Source organism: Lactuca sativa, chromosome 5, assembly GCF_002870075.4.
Source record: "Lactuca sativa cultivar Salinas chromosome 5, Lsat_Salinas_v11, whole genome shotgun sequence".
In the NCBI taxonomy this organism is placed as follows: domain Eukaryota; kingdom Viridiplantae; phylum Streptophyta; class Magnoliopsida; order Asterales; family Asteraceae; genus Lactuca; species Lactuca sativa.
The window spans coordinates 212,268,611-212,288,023 of NC_056627.2; the positions used below are offsets into that span (position 1 = coordinate 212,268,611).

The window sequence follows — 19,413 nt, forward strand, 5'->3', positions numbered from 1 at the left end:
ATATAATCCCTTTTAAACCGTAGCAAATGTCATAATTCCAATTTTGGTCGTTGTAAGTTTTAATATGCATAAATTATACTTCAGGTTTTTATAGTTTATAACTTTGTGAAATGATTGAATTACACTTTTTGTTCCTATGGTATTTATGTATTAATTACAGATTTGGATACTATTATAGTTGTTCTTTTTTTCTATTTTTTTTTAATTTTTACTTATTTATTATTATTATTATTATTATTTTGCATTAGTTATATTTTTGTTATGGTATTTATGTATTAATTAAAAATTTGGATATTACTATATTTTTTTATTGGGTTAGTTATATTTTTGTTAACTGAATTATACTTTACTAGTATTTATGTTTTAATTATAGTTTTAGTCTTATTGCGTTAATTACATTTTTGGTGTCTATCATTTTTAATTTAAGAAAATGACTAATTACATTTTGGTCAAAATTGTTTAATTACAAATTTTGTTCTATAGTATTAATTTACATTGATATTTTTTTGTCTTTGTACTTTATGATTAATCATAAAAAGTAAGTGAATTATATTTATGGTCCGTATAGTTTTTTGTGTACTGATTATAGTTTTGGTCCTATAGATTTGTTCATAAAAGAACAAATTCCATAAAGCCCTCATGTTTATAATTTTTGTCGGTTTTTTCCTAAGTCGTTTTTTGTGTCCATAATAATTCATATTTTTACTGTTTTTTCATTTAAACTTTTTTAACCGATTTTGCTCTCAATAGTTGGTCACCATGAACAAGTTAGATGCTAGGTAAGCCTTCTTCCCTCCACATCTCCTTTATAAGCTTCGATCCCTTATAAATTAATGAATTTGTGAAGGTAATTCCATCCCAAAACTGAATCGTTGATGTTCTTCGCGTTATTCGTGCAGTGAAGCCATTCACTTTTCATGATCTTCACTGCTGATCTTCATTGAAGATACATATGTATACATATATGTTCACTCTCCTTTCTTCCCTGAAATCTCCGACAACCTTTTGTAGTCCCTAATATTTGTAAAAGTTAATGATTCAATCGCAAATCGAATGGATTCTTCCTCATCCTAAAGAACCAAACGAGAAATCCAAAAAGGGAAATGATTAAAAGCAAACCCACACTGATTCCACCGCCTATGAAAACCTACTTATTTGAGGAGCCACCACAGGGGCTAGGCGCTACTGGGTTTATCTATAGATCTGGTAGAAACAAAGAATCGACCCCCCCACCCCCCCCCCCCCCCCCCCCCTTTCAATTGATATTAGGTATGGTGGTGCGACAATGATGATGATGTATATGATGTAAGAAATGGGAATGGATGACGATGGTTGTGTTCGTCAGGGATAGGAGGGGTGACAGTAGCTAATGGTGGTGCTGAAGATGGGAGGGTATGGCGGTGACTAACAGTCGTAGGAGTATGTTAACGATGGTGTCGGAGATGAGAGGCGATAGTAGTGAATGCGGGGAGTGTCGAAGACAGTGTCGAATATGGCAATCGATGGGGTTGAAAGTGGTGGTGGCTACCTCTTTAAGATGAATGTGGTTAAGAAGGTAATGGGGTCTTAAGGTTGTGATTGTTGTATAATAGCAGAAATAATTAGAAGATAATGGGTATTGAGTTATATAATAAAGTTCAACAAGATATTCACAAAATTTCTAGCTTAGCGGAAAGAGTCTTGGTTGTTGTGCTGGTGGTCACTGGTTCAAAACTTGCTAATCTCATTTTCTTTTCACTATAAGCATTTTATTTTTAATTAAAGTAAAACATGCTAATGTGTAATGCCACGTCAGCCTCACACGATCACCGCAACATGACGTGCCATGTGAAAGGTGTTACCGGTTTCCGCAACATGACGTGCCATGTGAAAGGTGTTACCGGTTTGAGCTGCAAAAAGGTTAATATGACAAAAACTTGGCAAATGTGATGCATTAATGGACACAAAAACTACTTAAAGTAAAATCGACAACAAATTGTAAACTTGAGGGCTTTTATGATATTGAACTAGGCGAATGCCCGCGCATTGCGCAGAAACATATATATAGTTGAAATCTTTACAAATATATGTTTTTTTAGATATAACAATAATGTCGTTGTTAAATTTGTTATAATAATTCGTATACTAAGTTGATATAGTATATTGATTATTTTGAATTATATGTTAATATATACATCTATTAAAAGTGCATAATCTCAATCTTTTGAATGACCTCTACCTGCAGGTTACTCATGAATAAAATTAAATATAGTATATGGTTTAATATTATTTATAGTTGTTGTTATTGTTAATTCATTTTTAAAATTTATTTGCTAAACTTTTTAATTTCTATCAGTGTAATTATTTAAAACATCAAACATTTTTTTTAAAGGTAACAATATAATCATTTATATAGAGTTATTTTTAACTATTGTTATTGTAAGTTATTTTAAGCTACTTATTTCAAAACTTTTAACGATTATAAAATATCTTTAGGAAATATTTTAGTGAATTGATATTACAATTTAGTTTTTGTATTTAACACTACAATTTATCACTTTTCACTATTCACAAAATATTCTTTGGGTTTTTTAAGTGGAACTGAAATTTTTATTGAAATTGATTCTGTAATGTTATATTTAAATTAACAATTTAAGTATTTTGTCCATACAGTTTCAAAGTTGTAGCTTTAAACTGATAATGGTTTACATACAACGATATATTAAATCTAATAAATTAAGTATAATATGTTAGATGTTAAAGACCTAACTTTATAAGTAGAAGTAAAAAATATTATTTTAATATTGAAATTTAGTTTATTTTTTATTACACTTTATGTTTGATACTTAATTTTTAACCTTATTAACCAATTTATAATCATTATTAGAAAGACACTACAACTTATCACTTTTAACTATTTACAAAATATTATTTGGGTTGTCTAAGTTGAAATAGATTTTATATTTAAGTTGATCTTGTAAAGTTATATTTAAATTAACAATTTAAGTATTTTATACAAATTGATCAAAAATTGTAGCTTTAAAATGATAATGGTTTACATACAACATATTAGACCTAATAAATTAAGTATAATATGTTAAAAGTTAAAAAGAAACTTTATAAGTAGAAAAAATATATTTTTTTAATATTGATATGATTACACTTTAGGTTTGATATTTATTTAACCTTATTAACCAACTTATAATAATTATTAGAAAGAAATTGAAAAGTCATGAGAGTTTTAAATAAATACGGTGAAAGGAAAAAATGCATGAGAGTTTCAAATGAATGTGGTTCAAGAAAAAATGCAAGTTTTATATTATAAGTATATAATGATGAGTATTTTTGGTTGTATAGTTTTTATTGGTAAATTTTAGTTTTGGTCCCTTGTGTTTGCATTGTTGTGCCTTTAGGTCTTTATTTTGAAACTTTTATAAGAAAGCTAAATTATAGTTTTGATCCTTATGGTTTGCAATTATATCTACTTTAAGTCCATGCTTTGAAATTTTCATATGATGGTCACTATGGTTGGAAAAAATTACATGCATGGTCTAAAGATGTTATCGTCAAACCTTCTTTGTTAAATGTTCTAAAATAAGAATTTTACCTACATTTTTGTGTTTGTTATAGTATTATTTATTATTTGTTTTATTAAATAGACCAGCTCTGTTTTTATTTTTGTAATTATTTTATGTGGATATATCTCAAATATATAAATTACACATTTTGTATTGGTTTATTCAGTCGAAATATATGATAAACCTCGCCACGTAGACATCCCTTAGTTTTCAATTAAATAGTATAAGTTACTATGAAATATGACTAATGTGACATCTAAACTTCGAAAAATTACAATTTTAGTAAAGTGGAAAAGGAACCTTTAATTAAAAATGAAAAAGTAATTTTGAACATGGACTTAAATGGACAAAGTTCTTTTGTTAAAGACTAAAAATGAAAAAATTAACTTTCAAAGGACTAAACCTGTATATTTTGAAAGTAGTCTTAGGAATAATTGATGTAGTTCACTCATTTGTTTTTATCCAGAAAGCAGACGTTACGGCGTCATGATATCACATTACCATCAACACAAAGAGCAAACCACACAGATTCTGGAGAAAAAATGGCGCTACATGCAGAGATTTAGACACAGCAGTGGTGTTCGTTAGTGCGAAGGAGAAAATTTGCAGTAGGTTATGGAAGTTGATGATTGATGAACGAGATGTCGACCTCAGACTTCGAACGAAAACCGATTGAGGTCATTAAAGCCATCAACGGCCTCGAAAAGGTTGTGCTCCGTGAAATCTACGGTAGTCGTGTTGAGGTCAGTAAGTTAATTTCATCTTCTTGCTCCGATTTGTCTATTTTACTGTACTTCAGGGTTTTGCGCGAAGGAGCTGTTTATGGATTTGATCTTACTCGTAATAACAACAGTCCAGATCTGCAGACTATAGATTACGTTGAATCAGTTCAAAATTTTGTGGTTTTCTATGATTTAAATACAGCGATTCATGACAATTTATTGCTTTTTTCGAGGATTTTATCTAACTATGGTGTAATTGATGTGTGTTTTATACTACGTATCCCTGGTAATGTGAAATTGAGCTATGATAATCGAGTTTAATGCTTTATATAGTTAAAACTGTAAATTGTTATTTGAAAATCATGTAGATTTGTGGTAGATAACTTGAGCTTTCCCTTCTAATTGTAGTTTTATACAAAATTAGCTCTATGTATCTATAATTGTTCTTTCTTATGTTATAGAATGATTATGGATGCTGGATTTAGCTATATATTATCAGTTGGATTAATTGTTCTCCTATCGATGTTCTTATAACTTTCTTTATAGTTGCTAACTTTGCATCTTCATTCCTCTTTTTCTTCTTTCTATCCTGTAGGTATATTTGTATGGGGCCCATGTGACATCTTGGAAAAATGAGAATGGAGAAGAGTTGCTGTTTGTCAGTAGTAAGGTGTCAAGTCTGCCAAATAGTATAACACTTATTTCTTTTTGACTTAAATGCATACAATACAACATGTCTTAATGGGTTAAGTCAGACCTCACTTTTACAAAATTACCCTTGTGTTTGCTTCTCCCTTTTAACTAAATATCTTCTCTCTGCAGGCGATCTTCAAGCCTCCAAAGCCTATACGTGGGGGGATTCCTATATGTTTCCCTCAAGTGAGTGACTCCTTGTGTTTTGTTGCTATTTCTTGCATTTAGTTCTTTCTCCTAATCTTGGAAACTTGATTATTTTTCTTGATGCAGTTCTCAAATCTAGGCCCTCTTGAAGCACATGGATTTGCTAGAAACAGATTATGGACATTTGATGATGATCCACCTCCTTTCCCAACTGATGCCACCAATAAAGTTTTTACTGATTTGATTCTTAGGCCTACTAAAGAGGATTTGAAAATATGGCCCCACAGGTACTTACTTCTTCTATTCAACTTTCTTTAATGCAAGAAAACTTTCCTTTTAAATAATATCTTTTATCTTCTTCTTCTTTTAAAAAAAAAAAAAAAAAAAAAAAAGCTTTGAGTATCGGTTGAGGATTGCTTTGGGACCTGGAACAAACTTGATGTTGACTTCACGTATCAGAAATACAAACACTGATGGAAAGCCATTCACATTCACATTTGCATATCATACATATTTTTCTGTTTCTGATATAAGGTACACCTTTCTTCTCTTATTAAACATAAAGTTAATTAGAAATATAAATTATATTATAATTTATAATTATAATAATAATACATAAATACAGTGAAGTTCGTGTGGAAGGATTGGAAACTTTGGATTACCTTGACAACTGTCAAAAAAGAGAACGCTTCACAGAACAAGGAGACTCGATAACATTTGAATCAGAAGTAACTTTTTCTTATTCCTTAAACCTCAATCATCATTACTTAACCTAACCATGGCCCATGGGTATTTTCGTCTTTTTAACCAGGTTGACAAGATCTACCTCAGCACACCAACTAAAATTGCAGTTATGGATCATGAAAAGAAACGAACATTTGTCATCCGCAAAGACGGACTTCCAGATGCTGGTCAGATTATTATTTTATTTCCATATTTTATATAATTAAATTAAATGATGTTATAATTAATTATTAATTACCCCAATATACATAAAAATAAGCCCCTATATTTTCACCTTTTTTTTTTTTCGTTTAACCGAAAATATCGGTCAATTAAAGCCATCCGTTTTTAAAAGAAATTTCCACTGCAACCCTTGATTTCGAGTTTAGCATGTGTTAAACCGACATGACTTCTCATTTACATGCGTGACATCATCTTTACTCTATGAAATACCATCTTGTTTCCTGAAATGGGTTCTAAGTCATTTCAGAAAGTTAGATGGTATTTGGTAGAGTAAAGATGATGATGATGTCATGCATGTAAATGAGAAGTCATGTGAGTTTTAACACCTGCTAAACTGGAAATAAGGGGTCACAATGGAAATTTCTTTTATAAATGGATGTCTTTCATTGACTGAAATAAAATAGTGGTTGAACGAAAAAAGGTAAAAATATAGTGGCTTATTTTTTATGTTTCCTTTATTTTATTAATTATAAACCTTTTTTAAAATAAAAATAAAAAAAAATGTGTAGTGGTGTGGAATCCATGGGATAAAAAGTCAAAGGCTATAGTTGACTTTGGAGATGAGGAGTATAAATATATGCTGTGTGTGGAGGCTGCAGCGGTTGAAAAACCGGTGACATTAAAACCGGGTGAGGAATGGAGAGGAAGGCAAGAACTTTCGATTGTCAGCAAGAAGCTTTGAATCTTTAAAAAAAAAAAAAAAAGAATTCAGTGGTTGAAGAAAAATATAGGCCTATGTATCATGGATTATATGGCCTATGTGTTATGTACAGGTATGTTGTGCATTACATACATACATACATAGAATACATGCATGATACATTCATACATACACGTGTCTTGTTTCAGGTTTTGTATTGCATTATGTGGTTTTAATGGGAAAAACAGGTAAAGCTTCTATATTTAGACCATGGGTTATGATGCAAGTTGGCATATATATATGTTATACATATTCAATTAAATGTATATTGAATGGGTGGTTAAATATTATACTTTGGACACTTTATTGAATTTAAGATTATATATTGTCCTTGGGGAATGTAAACATAGTAATATTTATTTGTTGTTATATATATATATATATATATATATATATATATATATATATATATATATATATATATATATATATATATATATATAAAGATTAAAGTTATCAATTATGAATGTTAAAGTTATCAATTATGAATGTTTAACAACTGAGTCGTTAGAGTTAACGACATGACGATTAAACTTACAAGGAAAACAAACCTAAAAGATGAGTGATGGATAAAACAAGCTCCTGGATCTACAAAAACCACAAGGATTATTTATGTAATTTAGTCTTGAATTATTGTCCTTAAATGTAATATTTGATAAATAATAATATAAATTTTTCCAAAAAAGTAGGAAAATTAATTAAACTAACCACAATGTATAGTGTATTTAAAGAAAATAAATATTGTTTTTTTTTGGCAAAATAGCCATCGATTCTGGAATGAACACAAAAACTATTTTCCTGACAAAAGAAAATTACATTTCAGAATAACATTACGGACTCCAAACTAAAATTTCGGAGTTCGAAAAAAAACTATGGAATTTCAAGAAAAATGTCGAAATCCGATGAACAATTTTGGAATTTTAAAAAAAATCGTTTTCTTAATAAAACCTAACAAAAAGTTAAAAAAACATAGTAAATGAAAACTATATACAATATTAGGATTTAAAATGAGAAATTTGATTGAAAAACATCACATTATACACTTGGAAATGAATATTTTAGACATAAATAGAGAAATTTTATTCAAAAAAAATTGCAAAGAAGGAAAATGATCTTTAAAATTTGATGAATAATCTGCAATAAGACATTCACAAGTAAGTAGTTATTTTCAAAAACTGATTTTTTTTTTTAAATATCAGCGACGGGTGTGGGCAACACCTGACGTTATCTGACGTGGCCGCGTCCATAACGGCGCCATAACGCGGAAACACCGCCCCAACCTCCCGTTATGGGGCGTAACGCCAAGACGCGTTACCATGGTAATAGATGGTAACGCCATTTTTTCGACCGTTGCATTATCTTTTCAGTTGAAAAACGGTAATATTACCGTTTAAAAACGGTGAATTGTAAAAAAAAATTACTAATTAGTTTTTGTAAACTATATCAATACATATATACCTCATTTTACACTTCTATTTCTCTATATCTATCTCTATTTCTTTTATCATTCAAAACCAAAAAAACCACTATGGATCAAAACCCAAATACCCTCTTCCGAACACAAACACATTCCATTAGGTTTTGCGGGATACGAGGGATACATGAACCTTCTAAGCTCCCAAAACTCACCACAAATTCCATATTCCGGCAATTTTTTCAATCCCGCCTCACCCCCACTACAATTCTCTACCTCGCCATTTATGCAACAAAATGCAAACATTCAACAAAACCTTTTTAACACATTCTGTAACACCCAAAAGTTTGGAAAGTCAAGAAAAGAAAGAAGACCTCAATTTTAAGGAGAGACTCGGCGAGTCCAAGGAGGGACTCGGCGAGTCCGAGCGGGATCCGGGTCGAGGTGTAAGCGACCGACTCGGCGAGTCGGCCAAGGAGACTCGACGAGTTGGGTCTGAACGAGGAAAACCCTAAATCCGGGACTTGGAGCCTATTTAAGCGTCTCATTCTCTTTCCTAGGGTTCCTTTAGTGCCTCTTTATCTCCAGAACATCAACCCTAGCCGCCATATCCGTTTTTGAGCTAGATCTTGCATTGAAGAGAGCACTAAAAGCTTGGAGAAGGAAGAAAAGCCTTGGAAGTGCAAGAAGGGACTGTAGATCTGGGATTGTGGAGTCATTTCAGACCAATTGGAGGTAATAAGTTGTTGCTTGGACTCCCTTTGCATCTAGATCTATTCTTATGTGTGAGTTTTGGTCATTGTTGGTATGATATGTAACCAATTCGAGTGGAGGTTCCGATCTGAGGTTGCTACCTCAGATCCATGTTGGCTTTGGTCTTGAATCCCCTAAAGTATCAACCCTTGGTATGTTGAAGAAGCATGTTTGCCATAAACCCTAGTTTAGTGTGTTTTGAGCATAGATCTCTCAATTTACACGTAAAGTTTGCCACTTTACGTGGGGAATAGGCCCTAGAAGTATGGATCTATGAGTTGGAAGTTCTGTTTGGCTCGAAAAGCCACTGCATGGATTGAGGACTGGATAGACTCGGCGAGTCCTTCGAGTGGACTCGGCGAGTAGCTTGAAGATGAGGAGGAACTCGACGAGTAGGATGAACAGCTCGTCGAGTTGGTTGAAGTTAGGCATGGACTTGGCGAGTTGGATGAGCAACTCGACGAGTTGGTTGAAGATTGTCTAGGACTCGGCGAGTCTGTTCTTGGACTCGGCGAGTCACATCGCGAAACCCTAAACCCTTCGAGTTGAGACTCGAATCAATGAGTCGGGTGGTGACTCAGTGAGTTGGACAGGACAGGACTTGGAACTAGTTGGACTCGGCGAGTCATAGACTGACTCGGCGAGTCGGGTCGCGAATAAGAAAGATTCTGAGCTTATGAACTCGGCGAGTCTTTAGGAAGACTCGGCGAGTAGGGTTGACCTGGAAGGTTGACTTTGACTAGAGTTGACCTAGTTGATCTTTGGAGGTCAGTTGGACTAAGTGTTATGTGGTCATTGGTAGCCTGAGGAGCGAGAGGAGCAGCAGTTCGGAGTCAGAGGTCGAGTAGCAGTCAGAAGGATTAGCAGCATCAGTTCAGCAGACTCAGGTGAGTTTCCCTTCAGTAGGAACGGGTCTAAGGCCACAATGCCGGCCCGTTTAGCTAGCAGTAGTTTTCGGATGTTGATCTGGTACAGTAGTTAGTATGTTTGATGCCTTCGTGGCTCAGACAGGATTTATGTGTTATGTGTCCCGGGCTACGGCCCGATGTAGTATGCAGTGTATGTGAGTTTATGCCAGTTGATATGTTATGATATGTTGTGTTCAGTTAGCTTCGGACTTCGGTCCGATGGAGGGGACAAGGTCCCAGACAGTCAGCTTCGGACTTCGGTCCGATGGAGGGGGGCAAGGCCCCAGTTAGTTAGCTTCGGACTTCGGTCCGATGGAGGGGACAAGGTCCCAGACAGTTAGCTTCGGACTTCGGTCCGATGGAGGGGGCAAGGCCCCAGTCAGTTAGCTTCGGACTTCGGTCCGATGTCAGCTTCGGACTTCGGTTCGATGTAGGGGGCAAGGCCCCAGTCAGTTAGCTTCGGACGTCGGTCCGATGTCAGCTTCGGACTTCGGTTCGATGTAGGGGGCAAGGCCCCAGTTAGTCCGGACTTCGGTCCGATGCAGTGGGCAAGGCCCAATATGTGATTTATATGTTTTTGTGTGGTATGTGGTAGATTGGGGGAGCTAACTAAGCTTCGTGCTTACGGTTTTCAGTTTTGGTTTCAGGTACTCGGTTTTCAAAAGAGGAGCTCGGGAAGATTGCAGAGCACACACCATAGTCAGTTAGCCTGGGAATGTTTGACTCTGATAATGATATTATGTTTTGAATTTAATACTCGAAAGTTATGTTTGACTTATGATACGTTTTATAAATCCAGTTTTAGTAATGTTTTAAAAGAAATTTTTAGTCGTGATTTTTGGGTCGTTACAAGTTGGTATCAGAGCCTTGGTTTGAGGGATTCGGGCGCACTCCTGAGTGTGTCTGAACTCAAACTAAGGAAGTGGTATATAGTTTTCAAAAGAAAAATCGTAGTTACAAAAGAATTTTGAGAAAAGAAAACAATTTTTTTGAAAAAGCAAAAAGAGTTTTGAAAAGAGAAAAGGGTGTGGTGCATGCAATCAGCCGAGCTCAAGTAAGTACTCCCAATTTACCCATACAAAGTTATATTATGATTATCAGTATCAGTTTCAGTATCAGCTTCAGTTTCAGTTTCAGTCTTAGTTTCAGCTTCAGTAGAACAGCATGCTAGAATAGGACTAAGGATCTAGGATGATGCCTTATGTGCCTGCTTTATGTGTTTCAGCTTGATAAGAATTGCATGCTAGTATTGAGCAGACAGTAGTAGGATAGCCTATGTAGGTTATGCCTGATAGCATGAGCTTAGCATTGTATGCTAGTGCAGTTTTTTTCGTTATGAGGATAGATTTGCTTGAGTATGTTTCCTTTATCCGAATGCTGCTTGCTTTGTGCTTTGTGGGACTCTGAGTGATGGGAGTTAGCCATTAGGTGAATACATCACATCACATGTGATCAGGGTTGAATAATCTCAGAGTGCTGGATTTGGCCCTACTGCGCAGCTCTTGTCTGAGTCCAACCGTTGTAGGGACGAGTCTTTTACTTGAAGGATTATCTGAGCCTCGTCACATGTGATGGTATTCAGGTGGTGACTAATTGGCATTACAAAGAGGCCTTCAGCAGCTGAGGACTGGTTGGAGTAGAGTCAGAGGTTCCCTAGGGCAAGCCTAGGATGAGAGTAGCAGAGACCAGTAGAAGAGTAAAGGGGACTTGGTGGAGTTGAGGTAACTCTTGAGGAAAGTACGGATAGATGTGGAAGGTAGTAGGGGCCCATACTACTGAAAGCAGAGGATCCGTACTCGATTCAAGAAGGGCCGAGGCAAAACCAAGGAACTAGAAAAGTATGTGAGAAATCCCTCAGCAATAGTGTGTAAATTGATCAGGATTTTGTTATATTTTCAGCATGGTGACGTTGCGCGAGATACCAGTTAGCAGTTCAGGTGTCGAGGAGGGGTCTGGCTCGGGCTTCAGAGCCGGGCAGCTTGATGATCAGATGAGGGATTTCATTTCCGCAGAGATTATGCGCAACATCATTGATCAGACTCCAGTGATTTTCGGTTCAGTTAGAGAGGCCATTATGGAGCTCATGGACAGTCATCTTGAGGCCTTTAAGGCCGGGATAGTTTCAGGGCAGTTTGGGGCTCGTCTAAGCCCCGAATCTTATGGAGTTCAGGGATCCATCAGGGAGGGAGATCCCATTTCTAGTTTCTGCCATCATGGGACAGGAGTGAGCCGGGCATCCTGTCTTCAAGAGAGACCTTTGGATGATTGGATAGTTGAGGAAGTTTCGCGAGCCATTCGTGAGGATCTGCCCGACATGGTCGTGAGGATCACTGATAGATTGATCGAGAGGCTCTAGGATCAGACAGCTTTTGCCCAGTCGGCGGGCAGGGAGTCGGAAAGGAAGAGGAAAGCGGATGAGACTCATGTAGCCTCAGGTTCGGGTAAGAGGCCCAAGGGTCCAGATTTGAGGACGAGGAACTATCAGAGCCGCAGTCGATGTGGGAAGTGCGGAAGGACGCACATGGGTGTGTGTAGGCGTAGAAGTGGTGGCGATGCTGGGTGTTTCAAGTGCGGCCAGATTGGTCATTTTAGCAGGGACTGTGTTGTTACCATCGCCCAGGGACTTGATCCGTTTTGTTTCCATTGCAGTCAGAGGGGCCACAAGAAGGCCCACTGTCCGAGTTTGTATTCAGCAGGGCAGGCGCCAGCTCCTGCCCTTGGGACTTCAAGTACTGATAGTGGTTGTCGGGGGCCGGGCAAGGGCGCCTATGGCTCGGAGCTGAGTTTTCCGGTAGATTTCAGCAGGGATTCGAGCAGCACTGAGTAATGAAGGTACGTAACTTTTGCTTTTCTGTCAGCTTATGTCATGATTATATTGTTATGGTTCTGCATCAATTTGTGGTATAGTGTTGTGTTATAGTGTGGCTTGCTTGTGATTATGTTATATGCCATTTGCATACCTCGGATAATTGGTTGGTAGTTAGGGGATGTGCTCTTATGGAGAAGGTTTCGGAGGATGCAGTAACTGTAGCATGGTTGGGAGAGATTTGGTTCGTTTCGCTAGTTCGGAGTGGTTAGTGATTTGGATGGATTGGTCAAATTCCTACCTGGCGGGCTTGGGTTCCCCAGTAGATGTTTTGGAATGGTAGTGAAGATCAGGATCTCTTTTGAGTGTGAAACAGCAAGGGGTAAGCAGGATCGAAGTGGGGGAGAACCCTCCGGGTATACATGGATAAGAGTCACGTAGACCCAGAATGAGTGCGCAGCCTCTGAGAAGAAATGGTAGTAGCACAGTGATGGATGGATTGAGAAGTTCAGAATTGGGAGTTCGAGAACTTTTCCCAGCAGCTAGTTCATGTAATCGAGATGGTTAGAAGCTGGTTGGGAATTCAGGATTGGAGGACCACCTGTCGGACGCATGAGAGTCGGAATGAAGGTCCTGAGAACGGGTAACAAGAGATGTTTTCGTATTAGTAGCCAGTGTCTGAGGCGGCATGCAGGTTGCGTAGATTCAGGAGTTGGGAGGTTGGAAACTTCCCAACAATAGCTTCTTGTATCCGGATTAGTAGACGACTGGTTTGGGAATCAAGCCGAAGAATTCCTCGACGAAGCGCTAAGAATATCAAGGATATAAGATGTTGAGGTTGATGCAGTATTCGAAGACTAAGAGCTGTTTTTTTTTAGAAATCGGGATGAGGAATCTTTAGCAGGACTAGGGATAGCCAGGATGTTCTCGAGATAGTAGTAGTGTTGTAAGTCTGCGGGGGTAGCCGTAGCATTCACTAGCAGTCAGATAGCAGTAGTAGTGTTGTAAGTCTGCGGGGGTAGCCGTAGCATTCACTAGCAGTCAGATAGCAGTAGTAGTGTTGTAAGTCTGCGGGGGTAGCCGTAGCATTCACTAGCAGTTAGATAGCAGTAGTAGTGTTGTAAGTCTGCGGGGGTAGCCGTAGCATTCACTAGCAGTCAGATAGCAATAGTAGTGTTGTAAGTCTGCGGGGGTAGCCGTAGCATTCACTAGCAGTCAGATAGCAGTAGTAGTGTTGTAAGTCTGCGGGGGTAGCCGTAGCATTCACTAGCAGTTAGATAGTAGTAGTGGTGTTGTAAGTCTGCAGGGGTAGCCGTAGCATCCACTAGCAGCCAGATAGTATTAGAGGGTTGTATGTCCGCGAGCGTAGTCGCAGCCTTTTATCAGATTGATAGGTAGCATGAGCGCGTGTTAGACGCGGGAAGGCAGTAGTAACCACCAGTTCGGGTGCAGCAGTGAGGATATGGGAATCCACGGGTTAGATTTCGGATTTCCCAAATGGATCAGTTATGGCTAAGTCAGCAATTTGGGCTATAGATCGTCACATCAGTTATGAGATCAGAGTAGCAGTGGACCGTTGGGGTTCGGGTATGTTGCGGGCTACCGTCAGTCTGGGAGCCATCATGTTGTTAGTCGTGGAATTGATGATGTCAGGATGTGACGTATGGACCCGATCGGTTGGATCGGAAGGTTGCTAGAGCCACAACGACAGGATAACTAGTGGAAACTAGTCCTTGAGGAAAATTTCGTTCAGAAGTCGTGGAAGCAACTAAGTGAGGAGTCCCTTGACTCCACAGTTGGGTTGGAGTTCGGTGTTTTCAGGTAGCTCAGTGTTTCAGGCAGCTCAATGTTTCAGTCAGTTCAGTGTTTCAGGCAGCTCAGTGTTTCAGTCAGTTCAGTGTTTCAGGCCGTTCAGCGTTTCAGTCGGTTCAGCGTTTCAGGCAGTTTAGTGTTTCAGGCATGTTCAGTATTGCAGGCAGTTCAGTGTTTGGAAGGTTTCAGGGTTTTGGGTCAGTATTGTATTTGCGTTGGAATGCAAGTGCTGACGATATAGTTGGTTGATTTGGAGATGGCAAGTCCCTCTCAGCAGGATCAGTTGAGCCTTTTGCCGAGTATAAGTGATCTGTAAGGATAGCTAGGCAGGTAGCTTTTCATTCAGGAGGGAAGGCTCGAGTTAGTAAGAGATGAGTAATCAGGTGGGAAAAGCAAGCTGGTTCCAACAACATCGTTTCAGTATGAGCGGCAGAATGGATAGAACAGTTATAGATAGTCGAAGTATCTCCAGGAGTCGCTGGAAGAGACTGGGAGTTTGCGGTGGAGTGTAGTGACCGGTGGGAGTTCGGTAACTCAGATATCGGGAGATTGATTAGACCATAGTAGTCTCAGTGCATCCGGTAGGCGGATGGGAGGCAGCAGAATTTTCAGTCGAAAGAAGTAACGTTGAGGAAATTATGGAAAGAGAAGGATTCAGTATGTTCTATCGGTAGTGATCGGCACTATGAGTGGCCGGAGTGATGGGCAAAAAGGGGCGTTGGATTTTCCAGACAGAGAGTTGGAGGCAGTTCGCAGGCAGATGATCATAACAAACTTCGAGGACGAAGTTTAGTTTAAGTGGGGGAGAGTTGTAACACCCCAAAGTTTGGAAAGTCAAGAAAAGAAAGAAGACCTCAATTTTAAGGAGAGACTCGGCGAGTCCAAGGAGGGACTCGGCGAGTCCGAGCGGGATCCGGGTCGAGGTGTAAGCGACCGACTCGGCGAGTCGGCCAAGGAGACTCGACGAGTTGGGTCTGAACGAGGAAAACCCTAAATCCGGGACTTGGAGCCTATTTAAGCGTCTCATTCTCTTTCCTAGGGTTCCTTTAGTGCCTCTTTATCTCCAGAACATCAACCCTAGCCGCCATATCCGTTTTTGAGCTAGATCTTGCATTGAAGAGAGCACTAAAAGCTTGGAGAAGGAAGAAAAGCCTTGGAAGTGCAAGAAGGGACTGTAGATCTGGGATTGTGGAGTCATTTCAGACCAATTGGAGGTAATAAGTTGTTGCTTGGACTCCCTTTGCATCTAGATCTATTCTTATGTGTGAGTTTTGGTCATTGTTGGTATGATATGTAACCAATTCGAGTGGAGGTTCCGATCTGAGGTTGCTACCTCAGATCCATGTTGGCTTTGGTCTTGAATCCCCTAAAGTATCAACCCTTGGTATGTTGAAGAAGCATGTTTGCCATAAACCCTAGTTTAGTGTGTTTTGAGCATAGATCTCTCAATTTACACGTAAAGTTTGCCACTTTACGTGGGGAATAGGCCCTAGAAGTATGGATCTATGAGTTGGAAGTTCGGTTTGGCTCGAAAAGCCACTGCATGGATTGAGGACTGGATAGACTCGGCGAGTCCTTCGAGTGGACTCGGCGAGTAGCTTGAAGATGAGGAGGAACTCGACGAGTAGGATGAACAGCTCGTCGAGTTGGTTGAAGTTAGGCATGGACTCGGCGAGTTGGATGAGCAACTCGACGAGTTGGTTGAAGATTGTCTAGGACTCGGCGAGTCAGATCGTGAAACCCTAAACCCTTCGAGTTGAGACTCGAATCAATGAGTCGGGTGGTGACTCAGTGAGTTGGACAGGACAGGACTTGGAACTAGTTGGACTCGGCGAGTCATAGACTGACTCGGCGAGTCGGGTCGCGAATAAGAAAGATTCTGAGCTTATGAACTCGGCGAGTCTTTAGGAAGACTCGGCGAGTAGGGTTGACCTGGAAGGTTGACTTTGACTAGAGTTGACCTAGTTGATCTTTGGAGGTCAGTTGGACTAAGTGTTATGTGGTCATTGGTAGCCCGAGGAGCTAGAGGAGCAGTAGTTCGGAGTCAGAGGTCGAGTAGCAGTCAGAAGGATTAGCAGCATCAGTTCAGCAGACTCAGGTGAGTTTCCCTTCAGTAGGAACGGGTCTAAGGCCACAATGCCGGCCCGTTTAGCTAGCAGTAGTTTTCGGATGTTGATCTGGTACAGTAGTTAGTATGTTTGATGCCTTCGTGGCTCAGACAGGATTTATGTGTTATGTGTCCCGGGCTACGGCCCGATGTAGTATGCAGTATATGTGAGTTTATGCCAGTTGATATGTTATGATATGTTGTGTTCAGTTAGCTTCGGACTTCGGTCCGATGGAGGAGACAAGGTCCCAGACAGTCAGCTTCGGACTTCGGTCCGATGGAGGGGGGCAAGGCCCCAGTCAGTTAGCTTCAGACTTCGGTCCGATGGAGGGGACAAGGTCCCAGACAGTTAGCTTCGGACTTCGGTCCGATGGAGGGGGCAAGGCCCCAGTCAGTTAGCTTCGGACTTCGGTCCGATGTCAGCTTCGGACTTCGGTTCGATGTAGGGGGCAAGGCCCCAGTCAGTTAGCTTCGGACGTCGGTCCGATGTCAGCTTCGGACTTCGGTTTGATGTAGGGGGCAAGGCCCCAGTTAGTCCGGACTTCGGTCCGATGCAGTGGGCAAGGCCCAATATGTGATTTATATGTTTTTGTGTGGTATGTGGTAGATTGGGGGAGCTCACTAAGCTTCGTGCTGACGGTTTTCAGTTTTGGTTTCAGGTACTCGGTTTTCAAAAGAGGAGCTCGGGAAGATTGCAGAGCACACACCATAGTCAGTTAGCCTGGGAATGTTTGACTCTGATAATGATATTATGTTTTGAATTTAATACTCGAAAGTTATGTTTGACTTATGATACGTTTTATAAATCCAGTTTTAGTAATGTTTTAAAAGAAATTTTTAGTCGTGATTTTTGGGTCGTTACACATTCGGTCCCATGCCCCAAACAGTCACACAACCCACACCCACGCAAGAAACCGTTGTCAAGATGCAAGTCGGGGTAGTCAGAAAGCATCGAGAAAAAAAGGGAGACCAAAAAAGAAAGGGAAAGAGGTCGTTGTCGGGGGCGGATCAAACGGAAGCACCTCCAACATGGTGGACACCGGAGGAAGAGCATGCGTTGGCGACGGCTTGGTGCGGTACTTCAAAACAATCAACTATGGGGAACGATATGAAGATAGTTGCTTTTTGGGATGCCGTAATTGTCAAATTCCGCATAATTTTGAACAAGGGTGACACATATCGCAATAATGATATGCTTAGTGGCAAATGAACTCAAATTAGCCGGAAGTGCACCACATTCAATTCCATATACAACAAACTTTCTTCGCAACGTCAAAGTAGTGCCAATGATTTCGATGTGTTTAGAGTCGCGAGGGAGGAATATCATGTCCAAATGGGTCATGTATTTGAGTATGAAAAAGTATGGGAGATAGTGAGGAGATATCCAAAATGGAGGAAAACGCCAACATCATCGGAACAACAATCAAAGAGGTCTCGTGGTTCGGGTTTGGTTGACGTTTCCGACGGACACACGAACATAGACCTCAACGTGGACACCGATGAGATCCCGAACGATTTTGACGACATCAAAGAAATCTCTCCGCCACGACAACCTATGGGGCGCGACAAAGCGAAGCACGCTCAACGACATGTGGAGGAGAATGAAAGTCGGCTTCGAGAGCACGAGGACATGAAAAAAAAATTCGACGCCCACACGGAAATCGCAAATAAAATATATGAATTGCAACGGGAGCATTTGGATTTCCTTCGTCAATAAGCCAAAGAAGATCGCATATCGAAGGATTTGATAATTCTTACGACAAACGAAGAAAATTTGCCACCGAGACGAGCTGAAGTGATACGGAGGATGAAGGCAATGATCGAGAGCAAATACTTGGGCGAAGAATAGTTTGTCGATGTTTTTTTTTTTTTTTTTAAATTATTAGGACTATCGTGTGTTTTTTGTTCAATATATTTTTCTTTTCTTTTGTTTTTTTAAGTTTGTGTGGTATTTTTAATTTACTCGTTAATGAAATTATGTTTTATTAATTTATATGTTTTTCTATAGATATATGAAATAAATAAAAAAAATAAAACAAATTAAAAATATATGAAGTAAATAAAAAAATAAAACAAATTAGAATTAATAGAAATTAAAAACATCCAAATAAAAAAAAAATAGAAAGTAGTATGTGTTATCCCATATTATTTGGTGTTATAACACCAAATTGTGATTAGAATGATGAGGTGGACAATTTGGGTATGCTAACATATAATAACATATTGCCCACATCTAATAATCTTAGTTTAATGAATCATCCAAAAAATGATGTGATGATAAAAACGGCTTCAAAAACTAATTCTTTCAAAAAAACTTCCTATAAAATATACTATTTACATGTTAAATTTGCAAAAATCATGGTTACAACTGACAACATGAATTGTTTCACCATTATATTTTAATGAAAAGTCAACTATATACTTGAAATAAAAATTATAAAAATAGATTCCTATAAGAAAAAAAGTTAAAATATATGCAACTAATTCTTGTATTTAATTTATAAAAATGAACATGCTTTTACATTTCAATATGGTTACATGTAAAATTAAATGTTGCAACTTCTAAATATAAAAAAAGATGTAATATAAAATTAATTAAGATGGAACGTGGGCATGTACTTATACCCTAACAAAAACCAAACTAAAAAATCCAAGCTTTTCCTGGTTGGCAATTTACTAGCCATGTAGCCGATTTTGTTGTCTTCAAAATTTATACATGTATTAAATTTAACTAATTTTGTTGTATATTATTGGATTTAAGACTAATGGTTTTATGCATTCTTGGTTTATACAAAGGATTGTTAGTTCCAGTGCAGACCTTATAAATA

The 19,413-nt window shown here is 38.5% G+C and overlaps 1 protein-coding gene across 1 annotated transcript; it reads left to right on the top strand.

Annotated features, from left to right (window-relative positions):
• Window positions 1-4,031: 4,031 nt before the first annotated feature.
• LOC111913863 (putative glucose-6-phosphate 1-epimerase) lies at window positions 4,032-7,124 on the top strand. The gene is made up of 9 exons (XM_023909574.2): window positions 4,032-4,300; window positions 4,875-4,949; window positions 5,102-5,158; window positions 5,246-5,406; window positions 5,513-5,653; window positions 5,745-5,847; window positions 5,931-6,030; window positions 6,595-6,858; window positions 6,935-7,124. Exons 1-8 carry the CDS (start codon window positions 4,190-4,192, stop codon window positions 6,765-6,767), a joined length of 921 nt encoding a protein of 306 aa, XP_023765342.1. The 5' UTR covers window positions 4,032-4,189; the 3' UTR covers window positions 6,768-6,858; window positions 6,935-7,124.
• The last annotated feature ends 12,289 nt before the right edge of the window (window positions 7,125-19,413 follow it).

What these genes read in the sequence shown, in the direction of transcription:
- LOC111913863 (XM_023909574.2), top strand. Translation starts at nt 4,190, where the DNA reads ATGAACGAGATGTCGACCTCAGACTTCGAACGAAAACCGATTGAGGTC. An exon ending in TCTACGGTAGTCGTGTTGAG is followed by an intron (nt 4,301 to 4,874) that starts GTCAGTAAGTTA and finishes TCTATCCTGTAG; the next exon opens with GTATATTTGTATGGGGCCCA. An exon ending in AGACGGACTTCCAGATGCTG is followed by an intron (nt 6,031 to 6,594) that starts GTCAGATTATTA and finishes AAAAATGTGTAG; the next exon opens with TGGTGTGGAATCCATGGGAT.